The sequence below is a fragment of the Bombina bombina genome, chromosome 3 (assembly GCF_027579735.1).
Source record: "Bombina bombina isolate aBomBom1 chromosome 3, aBomBom1.pri, whole genome shotgun sequence".
Classification (NCBI taxonomy): Eukaryota; Metazoa; Chordata; class Amphibia; order Anura; family Bombinatoridae; genus Bombina; species Bombina bombina.
The window spans coordinates 299,777,059-299,795,964 of record NC_069501.1 but is presented as its reverse complement, the minus strand read 5'-3'; the positions used below and the strand labels follow the sequence as shown (position 1 = coordinate 299,795,964).

At 38.6% G+C, this 18,906-nt stretch overlaps 1 protein-coding gene across 1 annotated transcript in view; it reads left to right on the top strand.

Moving 5' to 3' along the window:
- Nucleotides 1–18,906, top strand: part of CNKSR2 (connector enhancer of kinase suppressor of Ras 2) — a 1,108,533-nt gene that overhangs the window by 910,110 nt on the left and 179,517 nt on the right. The window contains exons 21-22 of the mRNA XM_053705261.1: nucleotides 768–868; nucleotides 11,589–12,123. Coding sequence (XP_053561236.1) covers nucleotides 768–868; nucleotides 11,589–12,123 — 636 coding nt within the window. The remainder of the gene's footprint in view (nucleotides 1–767; nucleotides 869–11,588; nucleotides 12,124–18,906) is intronic.

Here is an 18,906-nt window from a genome sequence, read left to right as displayed (position 1 = left end):
TATTTATTGGTTATAAGAAAAATATGCCTTTTACTGGTCTCAAGTTTCAGATTCTGGGATGATAATGAGATTCTGCCACCAGTAAAAGGAAAAAAAAAATCTATGAATGTGTTTAACTCATAGAATACATAGACCTATGCATTATATTATATTATGACATTTCTGTTCTGGGTTTTTCTACCCCATAATCAAATCACACACAGAATGAGGAGGAAGTAACCTCTCTAACATCTTTACATATGGTTCATGTTGTTTAAGATATAATGGGCTATCAAATTTAGCACAAGGCTATCTGAAATTATTAAAGTAACACCATTTCACTTATGAATATTAGTTAAATGACTTTACATTGTATTAGCTTTAAATAGATTTCAACGGTACTCAGTGCCTCAAAATGAAACTGTGATCAGAAACAAGATGGGATCTATATTTGGTCAAGTTCATTTTGCAGAAGAACAGAGTTTCTTAAAGATTAGAGAGATGGAAGGCAACCACAGCAAACTCCCTCACTCTCACATTTTGCTTCCTTTTGCAAAATGTATTTTCTCTGGGAAAAAGCAAATACATTATTTTTGTTTAAATTATATTTATGAAGGATTTGTTTTTTTGGTTTAACACCTTTTCCTTTGCCTTGTTAAGCATGGTATAATTCCAGTGAAATATGAACTTTTTACAAACCCACAAATATAAGCTTAGTAACCATTTACTGAATGTGTTTCCTTTTCTTCTACAAATTTTATATATATTTATATTCCTCTTTTTTACAGAATATTGGAGTGAGAGTGATCAAGAAGAGGTTGAAACTCCATCTACACCGAAGCAAGACAGTCCGCCACCACCTTATGATACATACCCTAGACCAGTATCGGTAAGCTTTGATCTAGCCATCCAAAACACACTTAAAAAAATACAGGGGTTTATTGTAAGAGAAAAACATTTGTAAATTGTAATTGTTTATTTGTGGTGTTTACATAATCTACTTCACAGTAACAACTATTAACTCTTGGTCCTAGGTAAATATCAGTAGAAGCTAAAATGTTAAATTTTTTCATCATGTTTGTGATTATTAATCATAAACACCATAACCTGAAATATGTTAAGGTGGTTCTTCTTTTGTTATTGTGAAATTGTTCTATTCTAATTTACGAGGCTTCTCTTTGTGCATTTGAGTTAATATATTCAGTTAAAAAACTGCTTAGGAGCACCAAAGAGGGCAAATATGTCCTACATTATAGACTAGAAATATGTAGTTCCACCACTATAATGGTTTCTCATGGTGTTAAAGGGAAATGCAACCCAATTTTTTTCTTTCATGATTCAGATACCATTTTCCATTGTACTTGTATTATACAATGTGTTTAAATCTCCTGGTATCCTTTGTTGAAGGAGCAGCAATGCACTACTGGGAGCTAACTGAACACATGGGTGAGCCAATGACAAGAGGCATATATGTGCTCTGATTCATTAGAAGGTTCTCCCTCTATTTCAAAGAGTAATGCCTGTTTATATTGTGATGGAGTTCTGGAATATCCGCCCACTCAATTATGTTCCATATGCCTTTTGATAAGGGGATTATATCAAATAAGGTTGAAATGTTTGATACCACTGGGTCGCCAACTTCTGAGGAGTCCTCGTCTAGTGAGGTGCACACCCTACATGCATCTTTTTATACACATGCAGCTTCCCATTGCACTGCTAATCCTCTATCACCAGAGGTTACTGCACAGTTTCATACGGCGGTGTCTGCGGCCAGTAGTGCTTTCCCTCGCACTGCTAAGCACAAGCGAAATGTTAAATATTGCACTCCTGCCTAGGGGGCATCATGTAATTTGTCGGATATATCTGATCAGTTATCCGAGGATGAGGTTCTCTCTGAAACTTCAGAGTATGAGCTTTCAGGGTTGGAGTCTGCTGCCTATAATCCTCCGCCTGTGGAGGATCCAGTTTTTAAATTTAGGACAGACCGTTTACGCTTTCTACTGAAGGAGGTTTTGACTACATTAGAGGTTTCAAAGGCCGAGTTGCCAGATCAACCTCTGGTTCCTTAATTTGATGGCAATCATTTTAAGGATGAGTGGGACAGGATTAGATTCCTCTTCCCCGTCGTCTGCCTTTTAAGGATCCCGCTTCCGGGCTCTCTATGAGGGTGGGTTTTCTTTTTCCCATCCCTACATTGGTTGGCACTATTTTTATGCTTGCCACACGTAATACTAGTGTGAGGATAGTTCGTCATTCAAAGAGCCGCCGGATATAAGGATGGAAACTCTGTTAGAGGTTGTTTCAACCTAGGGGATATTTTCTTTTACTGGCGGTGCTTGTCGCCGCAGTTGCTGGAGCGGCTACCTTTTGGTGCGTCACCTCGAAATTGATCGAGGTGGAGGGTTCCCTCAACGTTTTTCAGGAAAGAATTACGGCCTTCTGGGTTACTAATTCTTTTATCTGTGCTGTTATTACACAGATTAATTAGCCTAAGGCTAGACTTCAGGTTTTCTGTTCACGGCTGACAGATATAACTGTCTAGTCTCTTTCCCTCACCTTTAAGGAAACAGTTTGTTTGACTATATTCCTGGTTTTAGGGGCCCAATGGTGCCCTTCATACCATAAGATATGGAGAACAAAATCTAAGGACAAAGTTCGTACTTTTGTTCCTTTAGTTCTGATACAAGCCCAGCGTCAGAGGCCTCGCTAAGCCAGAGCAATCCAAGAAGGAAGCCAGCTCAGTCCTGGAATAGATCCAAGCAGAGCAAGAAGCCCGCTGAGACTAAGTCTGCATGAAGAGGTCCTATTTTGGATCATGTAGGGGGCAGACTATTGCTTTTTCAGAGGCTTGGTTCAGGGACGTACAGGATCCTTGAGTCCTGGAGGTCATAGCTCAGGGTTACAAGATAGGCAAATCTCATCCACCCAGGGGCAGATTCATCCTCTCAACCTGTCTTCAAGACTAGGAAGGATGGAAGCCTTTCTGGGGTGCATATGGGATCTGTCCTCCTTATGAGTCATAGTCCCAGTACCTATCGCAGAGAGAGGTTTTGGATATTATTCAAACATTTTCGTGGTCCCAAAGAAGGAGGAAACTTTCCATCCAGTTCAGGACCTAAAGTGCTCAAACAATTGCTAAATTGTCCCCGCGTCAAGATGGGGACAGGTGGAATTCGTCCGGTGGAAGACCATTCCGGAATCTCTGTTCTGTCTTTTTCGATCCCACGGATGGAGAAGATAAATTGAGAAAATAGTTCTGTTATTCCATGCACCAGGGTGGAATTCCTGGGCACTATAATAGACTCCATAGACATGAGAATATTTCTAACAGACCAGAGAATTTGCAGCCTAGCTTCAACAGTCCTTGCCCTCCAGACTTCCTTAAGGCCATTCAGGGGCTCAGTGTATGGAGGCGATTGGTCTCAAGGTGTCCAGCATGGACATCATTCTCTTTGCCAGGTTCCACCTCAGGCGACTGTGCATGCTGAAGCAGTGGAATGGCGATCATTTGGATCTGTCTCAACAGATTTTTTCTGGACAACCGGCTCGAGAGAATCACTCTCTTGGTGGCTCTATCCTGATCTCCTGTATCGAGGGACATCCTTTTTAAGACCATCCTGGGTGACTTTGACTACGGACGCAAGTCTAAGGAAAAGCAGGCAGGTGACAGCAGATAAAATATTCATTTATTCAGGAGGTAAAAAAAGGCAACGTTTCGGGATTAGTGCCTTTTTTTACCTCCTGAATAAATGAATATTTTATCTGCTGTCACCTGCCTGCTTTTCCTTTGATTTGTGAACTGGGGATCTAGGCAGTGGTCCCTGGGTGACGTGCAGCACCTAAGCTGTTGTGCTGAAAGCTATACCTAAATTCATACAGACGCAAGTCTGTCAGGATGGGGGAGCTGTTTGGGGCACCAAGAAGGTGCAGGATCTGTGGACACAGGAGGAGAGCTCCTTCCGTTCAACATTCTAGACCTTTGGACAATATTCAATGCTCTCTGAAGGTTTGGCCCCTACTGGGTTCGTCCCAATTTATCTGATTCCAATCAGAGTATATAACCTCAGTGGCTTACATCAACCATCAGGGGGTAACAAGAAGCTTCCTAGCAATGAGGGAAGTAGTTTGGATTCTGGAGTGGGTGGAGACCCACAACTATTCGCTGTCAGCTATCCACATTCTGGGTGTTAATGTCTCTGAGATTGCTGCCTTGCAATGTGACTTTCCTTATCTGTTGTTCCATGCTGATAAGGCTGTTCTACGAACTAACGTTGTGTCAAATCGCAACATCAATCAAGGAAATTGTGGTTCCTTCCCTTATGTCCTAATCCTTCTTCATTGAAGGGAACATTTACTGCATAATCTGGATGTGATTTGTGCCTTCAATTTCTATCTTCAGGCTACGAAGAAATTTAGAACAAACTTTTTCTCTGTTTGTTATCTATTCTGGGAAGCGTAGAAGTCAGAGGGCCTCTTTGACTTCCTTATCTTTTTGGTTGAGAGAGTTCATCACTTAGCATCATCCACTTAGCATAGGAGTCAGCGGGTCTTAAGCCTCCTCAGAGGAATTATTGCTCATTCTACGAGAGCGGTGGCTTCCTCTTGGGCCTTCAAAACTGAGGCCTCTATGGATCAGATTTGTAAGGCAGCTACCTGGTCCTCTTTACATACCTTTTTTCCAAATTTTACAAGTTTGATGTTTTTTGCTTCTGCTGAAGCAGCCTTTTGGGAGAAAGGTTTTGCAGGCTGTGGTGCCCTCAGATTAGGGGCCACCACTCTTTTTTTACTCTCCCGTTAGCATTCAGTGTCCCTGGAGCTTGGATATAATTTCCCACAAGTACGGAATGCAGCTGTGAGCTCTCCTTGTATTAAGAAGAAAACATAAATTATGCTTACAGATAATTCCTTTCCTTTCTGTACAGGGTGAGTCACAGCTCCCGACACACATGTTCTCCGATGGGCGGACCCTAAATTTTAATTTATTCTTCTGGCACCTTTTTCACCCTGATATTTCTCCTACTGTTCCTTGTTCCCTCGGCAGAATGACTGGGGGGATGAGGGAAGTGGGGGAGGTATTTAAGCCTTTGGTTGGGTGTCTTTACCTCCTCCTGGTGTCCAGGTTCTGTATTTCCCACAAGTTAAGGGAATGCAGCTGTGTACTCTCCCTGTACAGAAGGGAAAGGAATTACCCCGGTAAGCATAATTTGTTTTCTTTATGCTATGCTCTTGTACCCAACTGAAGTATAATCTTTTCAGTTTCTGTATACTAGATTAATTATGTATTAGAAGAGAAACAATACTAAGTAGAAATAATATAGTAAAATATATCTTTTACTTCAAAAATAAAATGTACTTTAAAGACATTCACATTAATTACTTTAACTAAACATATGTGGCATGGTATGTGTAAATTATGTGACTTTCTTTCATGTAATTAGCAAGAGTCCATGAGCTAGTGACGTATGGGATATACATTCCTACCAGGAGGGGCAAAGTTTCCCAAACCTCAAAATGCCTACAAATACACCCCTCACCACACCCACAATTCAGTTTTACAAACTTTGCCTCCGATGGAGGTGGTGAAGTAAGTTTGTGCTAGATTCTACGTTGATATGCGCTCCGCAGCAAGTTGGAGCCCGGTTTCCTCTCAGCGTGCAGTGAATGTCAGAGGGATGTGAGGAGTATTGCCTATTTGAATGCAGTGATCTCCTTCTAAGGGGTCTATTTCATAGGTTCTCTGTTATCGGTCGTAGAGATTCATCTCTTACCTCCCTTTTCAGATCGACGATATACCTTATATATACCATTACCTCTGCTGATTCTCGTTTTCAGTACTGGTTTGGCTATCTACTATATGTAGATGAGTGTCCTGGGGTAAGTAAATCTTATTTTTTGTGACACTCCTAGCTATGGTTGGGCACTTTGTTTATAAAGTTCTAAATATATGGATTCAAACATTTATTTGCCTTGACTCAGAATGTTCAACTTTCCTTATTTTTCAGACAGTCAGTTTCATATTTGGATAATGCATTTTAATTTAACATTTTTCTTACCTTAAAATTTGACTTTTTTCCTGTGGGCTGTTAGGCTCGCGGGGGCTGAAAATGCTTCATTTTATTGCGTCATTCTTGGCGCGGACTTTTTTGGGCGCAAAAAATTCTATTTCCCGTTTCGGCGTCATACGTGTCGCCGGAAGTTGCGTCACTTTTTGACGTTATTTTGCGCCAAAAATGTCGGCGTCCGGATGGTGGCGTCATTTTGTCGCCAAAAAAACATTTAGGCGCCAAATAATGTGGGCGTCTTATTTGGCGCGAAAAAAATATGGGCGTTACTCTTGTCTCCACATTATTTAAGTTTCATTTTTTATTGCTTCTGGTTGCTAGAAGCTTGTTCTTTGGCATTTTTTCCCATTCCTGAAACTGTCATTTAAGGAATTTGATCATTTTGCTTTATATATGTTGTTTTTTCTCTTACATATTGCAAGATGTCTCACGTTGCATCTGAGTCAGAAGATACTACAGGAAAATCGCTGTCAAGTGCTGAATCTACCAAAGCTAAGTGTATCTGCTGTAAACTTTTGGTAGCTATTTCTCCAGCTGTTGTTTGTATTGATTGTCATGACAAACTTGTTAAAGCAGATAATATTTCCTTTAGTAAAGTACCATTGCCTGTTGCAGTTCCTTCAACATCTAAGGTGCAGAATGTTCCTGATAATATAAGAGATTTTGTTTCTGAATCCATAAAGATGGCTATGTCTGTTATTTCTCCTTCTAGTAAACATAAAAAATCTTTTAAAATTTCTCTCCCTACAGATGAATTTTTAACTGAACATCATCATTCTGATTCTGATGATTCCTCTGGTTCAGAGGATTCTGTCTCAGAGGTTGATGCTGATAAATCTTCATATTTATTTAAAATGGAATTTATTCGTTCTTTGCTTAAAGAAGTCCTAATTGCTTTAGAAATAGAGGATTCTGGTCCTCTTGATACTAAATCTAAACGTTGAAATAAGGTTTTTAAAACTCCTGTAGTTATTCCAGAAGTTTTTCCTGTCCCTGATGCTATTTCTGCAGTAATTTCCAAAGAATGGGATAATTTGGGTAATTCATTTACTCCCTTCTAAACGTTTTAAGCAATTATATCCTGTGCCGCCTGACAGATTAGAATTTTGGGACAAGATCCCTAAAGTTGATGGGGCTATTTCTACCCTTGCTAAACGTACTACTATTCCTACGTCAGATGGTACTTCGTTTAAGGATCCTCTAGATAGGAAAATGGAGTCCTTTCTAAGAAAAGCTTATCTGTGTTCAGGTAATCTTCTTAGACCTGCTATATCTTTGGCTGATGTTGCTGCAGCTTCAACTTTTTGGTTGGAAACTTTAGCGCAACAAGTAACACATCGTGATTCTCATGATATTATTATTCTTCTTCAGCATGCTAATAATTTTATCTGTGATGCCATTTTTGATATTATCAGAGTTGATGTCAGGTTTATGTCTCTAGCTATTTTAGCTAGAAGAGCTTTATGGCTTAAAACCTGGAATGCTGATATGGCTTCTAAATCAACTTTACTTTCCATTTCTTTCCAGGGTAACAAATTATTTGGTTCTCAGTTGGATTCCATTATTTCAACTGTTACTGGTGGGAAAGGAACTTTTTTACCACAGGATAAAAAATCTAAAGGTAAAAACAGGGCTAATAATCGTTTTCGTTCCTTTCGTTTCAACAAAGAACAAAAGCCTGATCCTTCATCCTCTGGAGCAGTTTCAGTTTGGAGACCATCTCCAGTCTGGAATAAATCCAAGCCAGCTAGAAAGGCAAAGCCTGCTTCTAAGTCCACATGAAGGTGCGGCCCTCATTCCAGCTCAGCTGGTAGGGGGCAGGTTACGTTTTTTCAAGGAAATTTGGATCAATTCTGTTCACAATCTTTGGATTCAGAGCATTGTTTCAGAAGGGTACAGAATTGGTTTCAAGTTGAGACCTCCTGCAAAGAGATTTTTTCTTTCCCGTGTCCCAGCAAAATCCAGTAAAAGCTCAAGCATTTCTGAAATGTGTTTCAGATCTAGAGTTGACTGGAGTAATTATGCCAGTTCCAGTTCCGGAACAGGGGATGGGGTTTTATTCAAATCTCTTCATTGTACCAAAGAAGGAGAATTCCTTCAGACCAGTTCTGGATCTAAAAATATTGAATCGTTATGTAAGGATACCAACGTTCAAGATGGTAACTGTAAGGACTATCTTACCTTTTGTTCAGCAAGGGAATTATATGTCCACAATAGATTTACAGGATGCATATCTGCATATTCCGATTCATCCAGATCACTATCAGTTTCTGAGATTCTCTTTCCTAGACAAGCATTACCAGTTTGTGGCTCTGCCGTTTGGCCTAGCTACAGCTCCAAGAATTTTTACAAAGGTTCTCGGTGCCCTGCTGTCTGTAATCAGAGAACAGGGTATTGTGGTATTTCCTTATTTGGACGATATCTTGGTACTTGCTCAGTCTTTACATTTAGCAGAATCTCATACGAATCGACTTGTGTTGTTTCTTCAAGATCATGGTTGGAGGATCAATTTACCAAAAAGTTCTTTGATTCCTCAGACAAAGGTAACCTTTCTGGGTTTCCAGATGGATTCAGTGTCCATGACTCTGTCTTTAACAGACAAGAGACGTTTAAAATTGATTACAGCTTGTCGAAACCTTCAGTCACAATCATTCCCTTCGGTAGCCTTATGCATGGAAATTCTAGGTCTTATGACTGCTGCATCGGACGCGATCCCCTTTGCTCGTTTTCACATGCGACCTCTTCAGCTCTGTATGCTGAAGCAATGGTGCAAGGATTACACAAAGATATCTCAATTAATATCTTTAAAACCGATTGTTCGACACTCTCTAACATGGTGGACAGATCACCATCGTTTAATTCAGGGGGCTTCTTTTGTGCTTCCGACCTGGACTGTAATTTCAACAGATGCAAGTCTCACAGGTTGGGGAGCTGTGTGGGGATCTCTGACGGCACAAGGAGTTTGGGAATCTCAGGAGGTGAGATTACCGATCAATATTTTGGAACTCCGTGCAATTTTCAGAGCTCTTCAGTTTTGGCCTCTTCTGAAGAGAGAATTGTTCATTTGTTTTCAGACAGACAATGTCACAACTGTGGCATACATCAATCATCAAGGGAGGGACTCACAGTCCTCTGGCTATGAAAGAAGTATCTCGAATTTTGGTTTGGGCGGAATCCAGCTCCTGTCTAATCTCTGCGGTTCATATTCCAGGTGTAGACAATTGGAAAGCGGATTATCTCAGTCGCCAAACGTTGCATCCGGGCGAATGGTCTCTTCACCCAGAGGTATTTCTTCAGATTGTTCAAATGTGGGAACTTCCAGAAATAGATCTGATGGCGTCCCATCTAAACAAGAAACTTCCCAGGTATCTGTCCAGATCCCGGGATCCTCAGGCGGAGGCAGTGGATGCATTATCACTTCCTTGGAAGTATCATCCTGCCTATATCTTTCCGCCTCTAGTTCTTCTTCCAAGAGTAATCTCCAAGATTCTGAAGGAATGCTCGTTTGTTCTGCTGGTAGCTCCGGCATGGCCTCACAGGTTTTGGTATGCGGATCTTGTCCGGATGGCCTCTTGCCAACCGTGGACTCTTCCGTTAAGACCAGACCTTCTGTCACAAGGTCCTTTTTTCCATCAGGATCTGAAATCCTTAAATTTAAAGGTATGGAGATTGAACGCTTGATTCTTAGTCAAAGAGGTTTCTCTGACTCTGTGATTAATACTATGTTACAGGCTCGTAAATCTGTATCTCGAGAGATATATTATAGAGTCTGGAAGACTTATATTTCTTGGTGTCTTTCTCATCATTTTTCCTGGCATTCTTTTAGAATACCGAGAATTTTACAGTTCCTTCAGGATGGTTTAGATAAGGGTTTGTCCGCAAGTTCTTTGAAAGGACAAATCTCTGCTCTTTCTGTTCTTTTTCACAGAAAGATTGCTATTCTTCCTGATATTCATTGTTTTGTACAAGCTTTGGTTCGTATAAAACCTGTCATTAAGTCAATTTCTCCTCCTTGGAGTTTGAATTTGGTTCTGGGAGCTCTTCAAGCTCCTCCGTTTGAACCTATGCATTCATTGGACATTAAATTACTTTCTTGGAAAGTTTTGTTCCTTTTGGCCATCTCTTCTGCCAGAAGAGTTTCTGAATTATCTGCTCTTTCTTGTGAGTCTCCTTTTCTGATTTTTCATCAGGATAAGGCGGTGTTGCGAACTTCTTTTGAATTTTTACCTAAAGTTGTGAATTCCAACAACATTAGTAGAGAAATTGTGGTTCCTTCATTATGTCCTAATCCTAAGAATTCTAAGGAGAAATCGTTGCATTCTTTGGATGTTGTTAGAGCTTTGAAATATTATGTTGAAGCTACGAAATCTTTTCGTAAGACTTCTAGTCTATTTGTTATCTTTTCCGGTTCTAGAAAAGGCCAGAAAGCTTCTGCCATTTCTTTGGCATCTTGGTTGAAATCTTTAATTCATCTTGCCTATGTTGAGTCGGGTAAAACTCCGCCTCAGAGAATTACAGCTCATTCTACTAGGTCAGTTTCTACTTCCTGGGCGTTTAGGAATGAAGCTTCGGTTGACCAGATCTGCAAAGCAGCGACTTGGTCCTCTTTGCATACTTTTACTAAATTCTACCATTTTGATGTATTTTCTTCTTCTGAAGCAGTTTTTGGTAGAAAAGTACTTCAGGCAGCGGTTTCAGTTTGAATCTTCTGCTTATGTTTTTCGTTAAACTTTATTTTGGGTGTGGATTATTTTCAGCAGGAATTGGCTGTCTTTATTTTATTCCCTCCCTCTCTAGTGACTCTTGTGTGGAAAGATCCACTTCTTGGGTAGTCATTATCCCATACGTCACTAGCTCATGGACTCTTGCTAATTACATGAAAGAAAACATAATTTATGTAAGAACTTACCTGATAAATTCATTTCTTTCATATTAGCAAGAGTCCATGAGGCCCGCCCTTTTTTTGTGGTGGTTATGATTTTGTATAAAGCACAATTATTCCAATTCCTTATTTTATATGCTTTCGCACTTTTTTTCTTATCACCCCACTTCTTGGCTATTGTGGGTGTGGTGAGGGGTGTATTTGTAGGCATTTTGAGGTTTGGGAAACTTTGCCCCTCCTGGTAGGAATGTATATCCCATACGTCACTAGCTCATGGACTCTTGCTAATATGAAAGAAATGAATTTATCAGGTAAGTTCTTACATAAATTATGTTTTTTTTCAGATAGTGCACGGAACTTTACAAAATACAGTCACTAGTCAAAGTTTGTAGAGTAGCAGTGTAGGATTGGTAAATATTCCTTAGGTATCTCAAAGGTGAAAAAAACAGAAAGCAGATTACATTTTAAACATTTATTTGCAAACAAACTTTAGAAGTACTGATACCCTTTTGTTACTTTTCCTTTATAATCCTATTTTGAAAAAATGCAGATATTTGTATATTTAATTAAATATATTTTAAACACTTAATTTTGAATGTAAACCATGTATTCTTGTAGTTGCTTATGCAAATCACATTTTTTTTTTTTCTTTTCCTGCATTCCAGATTAGTTGTGCTAGCCCTTTTGTGGAACCAAAACACAGTAGACTGTCTTCCACAGAAACCTCTCAATCCCAGTCTTCTCATGAGGAATATCGTCAGGAAACTGCAGGGAGCACCACAGATTCTCCACTACGTAAAACAGCCAGCCAACGGCGTTCATGGCAGGATTTAATTGAGACCCCATTAACTAGCTCAGGACTTCATTACCTTCAGACTCTTCCTTTGGAGGACTCCGTGTTTACTGAGACAGCTGTTGTCTCCCCAGACCACAGACGACAGTCAACCCTCCCAGCCCAAAAGTGCCATTTGCAAGATCATTATGGCCCATTTCCATTGGTGGAGGGCAATAGATTACAAGTGCTAAGTGGCAGTGGTTCAAAGCCACGTAGTTTTACTCTTCCACGAGATGCTGGCTTAAGCCACTATGCTCCACTGTCACCAGTGAGCGTGAGTATTTCAGAACATCAGGAACCATCACCAAAACAAGAAGCACAAGAGGAAGACACTTCTGAAGATGCAGAACAAACGGAAGATACAAGTAGGTGTTGCATGCTGTCTGTAAATATTCATCCTTTGTATTATTCAGGTGAAATGTTTAGAATTGATTTATAACTAATAGTTATTTGTAAAAAGGTAACCATCTTTTGATTATCCTTATGTTTCTCAGATTTAAAACCATTTCAGCCATGTGGATACAGAAATAATTTGAATGACTGACAGCTTAGAAGGCAGCATAAGTCTATACAAATCATCACTAGTATAATTCTGCAAACAATATCTGACCAGCTGACATTACAGGAGCTATATGCATATTTTATTAATCCTGCCAAGATAAATTAACTATAGCAATTTATGGACACATTTTTTTGTGGCTGCTGAAATCTGTTTTTTTTTTTCTATTGGTTCACCATTTAATGTTTATATATAACAATTTATTAGAATAGTCATGTAAACTAATACATCATTATGTAGAAATGTAAGTGGTGTACAAGTATTTCCCACATTATGTTAAATCCCTAGAATTCAGGAGTAATGTATTAATATTTATATAAAAGTATTGATCGTATCCTTTATAATGGACCAACATGTCATTTCTAGATCCCTAATTACTCAGTTTTTAATATTGTAGACATTTTATTATGCTTCTTTATAATTGATGTTACACATATAATAGTATTTACATTAAATATATTAGCTGCAAAAGCGTTTTTTGTTTTAAAAATTGTATTTAGTAAATTCATGTTTAGCCCCTCTTCTGTATGTGTGCCTACCGATTCTGACAGTCTGATAGAGAAACAGTTTCAGAACTCCAGCACTGGTCTCTTTTAGTTCATAGGCCCAGCACTTATGCCTGAAAGGTTATAGCAGTCCAATAGAGCAGCACTCTCTCATCCACTTAGAATATAATTTCTTGTGAAAACATTCACAAATTAAAAAGTGGATGAGTGAGTGTTGCTGTATTGGACTGCTATTGAAAGACTTTTCTCACAGAGAGTAATAGTTAACTGTATAAAGCACACAAGGCTTAGATCATATCCCATGAGAGATACTAGTGTTCTCAGTCAGTGGCTAAAAGGAAAACATGATTGATAGCATCAGCTATGGATATTTAACATGATTGCTGTACTTGACCCAGATCTGTTCAAGCAATTTTAAAATTAAGGCAACAATTTATAAAGACTGTAGGTCTATGTCTTTTTGGCAGTAGTTTAAATTCAGCAAAACCACTGTCAAGTAAGGCTAAGCACTTACCAAACAAATCTGTCCCGCTCTTCTATTTTCACGTTTGTCTTAATATATTGTTTAGTGGAACGTCTTTAGTGAGGCATTAGCATTGGTTTCTAGTTCCAGGAAAGCAGCAAACTCTCCAGCATCAGTCAACTATATACTATATTCTGTGCCTCTAATAAAGGGTAGTTCACCAAAAACCAAGATGTTTTTATACACAAGAGGCCAAGATATGCAGATGATCCCTGAATCAACCATTGTAAATAAGGTTAATGTGATTCTCAAACTGGTACTCTGCATAATTATTTAAAATGCTTTTTACACATAATTAACTGTTTGAAAACTTTAGTGTAACATGAAGCATGTGTAGAGGTAGCAGTCCTTATTTAGGGCCAATTGCTGACTGGAATTGTTCTCAGTTTATTAGAGGACCTAGGTGGATGAATAAAGGTCCAATTTATTTACATTTTGGATTTGGTTACTGGACTGGTTCATTGTTTCATGTATGTGGGGAAGTGGAAATCATTGTTCATGTTTAGACAGAAGAGATTTTAATTGGTGCCGTCTCAGCTTTGTAATAGTAAACATAATTAAATCACTGGTAAGCGCATAACACTTCTTATTCATGGCATATTATCTATAATTTGCTTGCTAGTTAGGCTTTGAGGCATACAACATTTTCCTGCTGAAATACTTTACCCTGTTAATCAGATTATTCTGTAAATGGATGGATCATTTTATGAGCTATTGTCGTGCATATATTTATATCTCATTGTGTTAGTATCGATTATTGAAGTCTGACACCTGCTACAATGACTTTTGAGAATGTGCAGTTAAACATCTGCATAATTCCATTAGCGCTGCTAATGATAATTCTTCTCACATATCTATTTTTGAAGTAATACATAATCTTGAGGAGTAATTTTATTAAAATGGCGTTTTATATATAGCTCCAATTCAGAATGCAAAAGTGCATAGTCTCAAAAGTTTTTTATTTAAAGGGACAGTCTACACTTCAGTCATCTTAAAGGCTTACCTTAGATTAAGCTGCATATAGCCTACTGCACTTTTTCTATATAATGCAGCAGGAATGGAAAAAGGTTATATTAAAATGAACACACGTTCTGGCCTCTTTTAAATGGCTGCCAAGCTCCAACCACTGATAACATGATCTGGTCTACATCTAGGCACTCTGCGGAATAGCATTGACAGTCTGTTTAATCGAACTAGTGAGCCTTTTGTGATTGGATCCCATATGCAGCCCAGATTATGATGTCATCAGTGGGTAGAGCTTGGCAGCCATTTCAAAGTGGCCAGAAACAACATTCATTGTATATATTTTTTTTACCTGTCCTGCTGCATGATGATAATAATTGCAGCTTAATCTAAGGTAAGACTTTAAGATGACTAAGGTGTAGACTGTCCCTTTAACTGAGAAAATGTACTCTTTCGATTGTGTTTGCTTCCTTTTTTGGGGGGCAAAAGTGTTCTTTGTTAATGTAGCTGTTTTTCAACAACATTTGTAGGTGTCAATTGATTTTAAAATTAAATTCTTTAAAGGTATATTCAAATTACACAGGAATATAGAAGATTGTAAATCCAAATGAATCGTACAGAATTTAGCTGTAATAGGGCATATTGTTAACTTGTTTTAAGGTAAGGTGTAAGCTTTTGAAAACTACAATTGCTTTTTGCTTCAATTGTACCGTCTTTTCATTAGGAAGCGAGTACATTCCAAATAAAGACTTGAAATGCCACTTGTAATATTATAATGAACATTCCTGCTAAGCCTTTAAAATATATAAAAAGAATAGGGAAATTTAATAGTCTTGGAACCATGAGGTGTTTCACTTAGCAAACTCAATGTATTCCCTTAATCATTTACAACATCTACAAAAATGCTTTACTGTTTATACAACTGTATACATATACGTCATGCAGTGCCTTGTCTATTGTACCACATGACGTATATATAAGTCAGAGCTGCAGGAAGCTCCAGCAGTTCCTGAGCTCATGACATCTACCTGCATATAGAACCAGAGTGTGATCGGTGCTCCAGTTCCATATGAAGGCAGATGCCAGATTGTTACAGATGGTGACACTGTGTGTTTCGCCGTCTGTAACGATCATCTGCTGGCGCCGGTGTTCTGTCAGATCAGCCAATTCATCAGATTAGCCAATAATATCACTTCCAGTGACGTGGAATCAGCTGTCTGACCACAAATTTACTCACTGCGCATGCGCTCCACTTCATCACAGCATTCCAATCCCTGCACATCACTGCATTGTTAATCAGACATAAATACGCCGCAATTTATTTTTCTTTCAATTTATTTTTTTGCCTCCTCCTAGGGGATTCACTTAAGGTGGATGCCAGAGGAACGGCGGTGCACCCCCCTTGAACCCCTACAGGTGGAGGCAAAAAAAGAGAAGATAGGGAATTACAGTGCAGCATATATATGACTGGTTAAAAACAAATACAATGGAAGTAGCTGATCGGTTCCATTGTTGAGATTTGCTACCTGCGGTGGAGCGCATGCGCAATGAGTGATTTTATGCACAGAATTCGCTGATCTGACAGATGTAAAACAATTGGAATGTGATGATGTGCTCAGTAATTCGATTGAGGGTGTGCACAGTAAGTGAATTTGTTGTCAAAAAGCTGATTCCACATCATTGGTAGTGACTTGATTGGCTGAACTGTTAGAACAATAGTGGGAGGTGTGGAAGGGAATCCGGGAGGCGCGTGGTGGGTCCATCATCAGAGGGAGGGAGTAGGAGGACCCTACTCATGAGGGGAGAGGGAGGGACGGGGAACTAACCTGCAGAAAAAAAGTGGTGGGGGTTCCCTAACTAATGATCGCCGGAGGGGGGGGGGACCACTACACTACAGAATTTAAAAAAAATAATAATAATGAATTATATTAAAAAAACATTTTATAGGTACTGGCAGATAGCCGCCAGTACCTAAGATGGCAGACACTAGTTAGAGGGGGAGGGTTAGAGAGCGGTTTGGGATGGATCAGAGCGATTGGAGGGTAAGGGGGGTCCTACACTGCAAAAAAAAATCCCTTAAATCTTCATATTGGCAGACTATCTTCCAGTACCTAAGCTGCTGGTGAACAATGGGGGGGGGGGGGGGTGAGGGAGGGAAGAGAGCTGTTTGGGAGGGATCAGATAGGGATAAGGGGATGGGAAATGTTGGGTGGAAGGGTAATCTCTACACTAAACTTAAATTAACCTTACAAGCTACCTAATTAACCCTTTCACTAATGGGAATAATAGGAAGTGTGGTGTGCACCTGCAATTAGCAGCCTTCTAATTACCAAAAACCAATAGCAAAGTCATGCATGTCTGCTATTTCTAAACAAAGGGAATCCCAGAGAAGCTTTTACAACCATTTTCGTCACGATCGCACAAGTGGTATGTAAATAATTTCAGTGAGAAACCCAAAGTTTGTGAAACTTTCTCATACTTCATTTAGCTAAGCGATGATGAATACGGATTTATCCAATCGTTGCTTGCCCTACATGGCGTCCAGCTCATAGGGCATGCAACAATTGGATGAAGCCGATTTGTTATGGCTCAGCTAAATGAAGTATGGGATGCGGGCGGAAGAACGGTGCAATGTTTATCATCACAAAATGGTAAATATTTTACAAATAAAGCGTCTTAAAAAAAATGTAATCAATTAAAGTGCCCCTGTTTTGAAGAATAATTGTGTATATACTGTTTATAAAAAAATACAGAAAGTTTACAATCACTTTAACTGCATAGCCAAATTCAGCTTCAATCTACTATTGGGTCCTAACTGAACACATCTGGTGAGCCAGTAACAAGAAGCATGAGTGTGTAGCCACCTATCACCAGCTAGGTCCCAGTATAGAGTTGCTGCTACTAAGACTACCTATGTATTCTTTACAACAAAGGATACCAAGAGAACAAATAGAATTGCATAACAGAAGGACAGTCTAGTCAAAATGAAACTTTCATGATTCATATAGGGCATGCAATTTTAAACAACTTTCCAATTTACTTTTATCATCAACTTTGCTTTGCTCTCCATTCTTTGTGGAAAGCTAAACCTAGGTAGGCTCATATGCTAATTTCTAAGCCTTTGAACTGCCTCTTATTTCAGTGCATTTTGACAGTTTTTCACAGTTAAACACTGTGAGCCAGCACTGATTGGCTAAAAAGCCTGTCAAAAGAACTGAGATAAGGGGGCAGTCCACAAAGGTTTAGAAAGGAGGTAATTACAGAGGTAAAACATGTATGATTATATAACAGTATTGCTTATCCAAAACTGGGGAATTAGGTAATAAAGAGATTATCTTTTTAAACAATAAAAATTCTGGAGTAGACTGTCCCTTTAAGAGGGGTTGGATGTGAGAATGTATGCTCTTATGTCTGAGTAAGAGGAAACTACAGGTTAAACACTTTATTGGGAGGACAGGACCTTCTAGTTGAATAATTTTCAAGTATGCTAGTGACAAAAATATGAACCTCCTCTCCGAAGTATATAAAATGTATCCAATAAGTTTATTTGCATTTGGCTATATTCACGTAATTGAAAGTTTTTTTTTCTTTAACCAGTCCTTCCAATGTATATAGGTCAACAAATGTGTTTAAAATTTAGGAACCTGTAAGAATATTTAGGAGCAAGACATACTTTTAGGAGCCAGGCAATGGTATGTTATATAGATAAATGGAGAATAACCTAAAAAGTTAGGAGCCAGGGGGTAACATTTTAGGAGCCAGTGAATCACTGTCTTCTTGGTTTGTCAAGCCCTGTATTAGCTTATGGAATCTATTCAACAAAATGTGGAGACAATAAAACTAATACATGTAGACAAATTATCCATAAAAACCTGCCTTTCATTTGTGTGTATTTGCAAATTTCTAAGTTAATTCAGCCTACATTTCACAATGAAAACATAGAAGTGAAACATGTTGTAATTTCCAGCAGTATAATTCTCTCTTTTTTTGCCATAAAGCATCACTTTAATAGATTAGTCCTATGCAATTAAGCTTTGTATGCCCACTCTTTAACTATATTTTCCAGACAGGATTTCATATGACCCAGACTATCTGAGCAGCTGTTTAACTTTATGCCAAATTTCCCTCTTGTGTATAGTCACAGTTTTAATATGTACTGTATTTGTATCTGGCTGCTCCTTTAGCTATTTAGATATAGCTTGTGAAGTCATGTACAAGAACATAAGTGCCCTCTTTAACTATTATCTAATTAGATAATTACAGATTAAAATAGTGAGATGTAAAATCAGTTTAAAAATGAAAAATCTGTTTTGTTTATTGGCAGGAGACCCGTTGTGTGATTTGTCTTTAACAGCTGCATCTCCTTTCAGAGGCGACACCACCTAGATTTTGGAATAATATGTTTATATGTTTGCTATCAGTATCAATAAACATCATTTCTATTATACAGTTTGTACATTTTATACAGTTTGTAATGTAACTCCTAGAGGATAGTTATAAATAAAGGGACATTGTGCAATACTTTTTTATTCTTTTTAGTGTGTTAACAATTATCATTTTTTTCCCACCGGGTATAATAAATAGTTTACAAATAGAT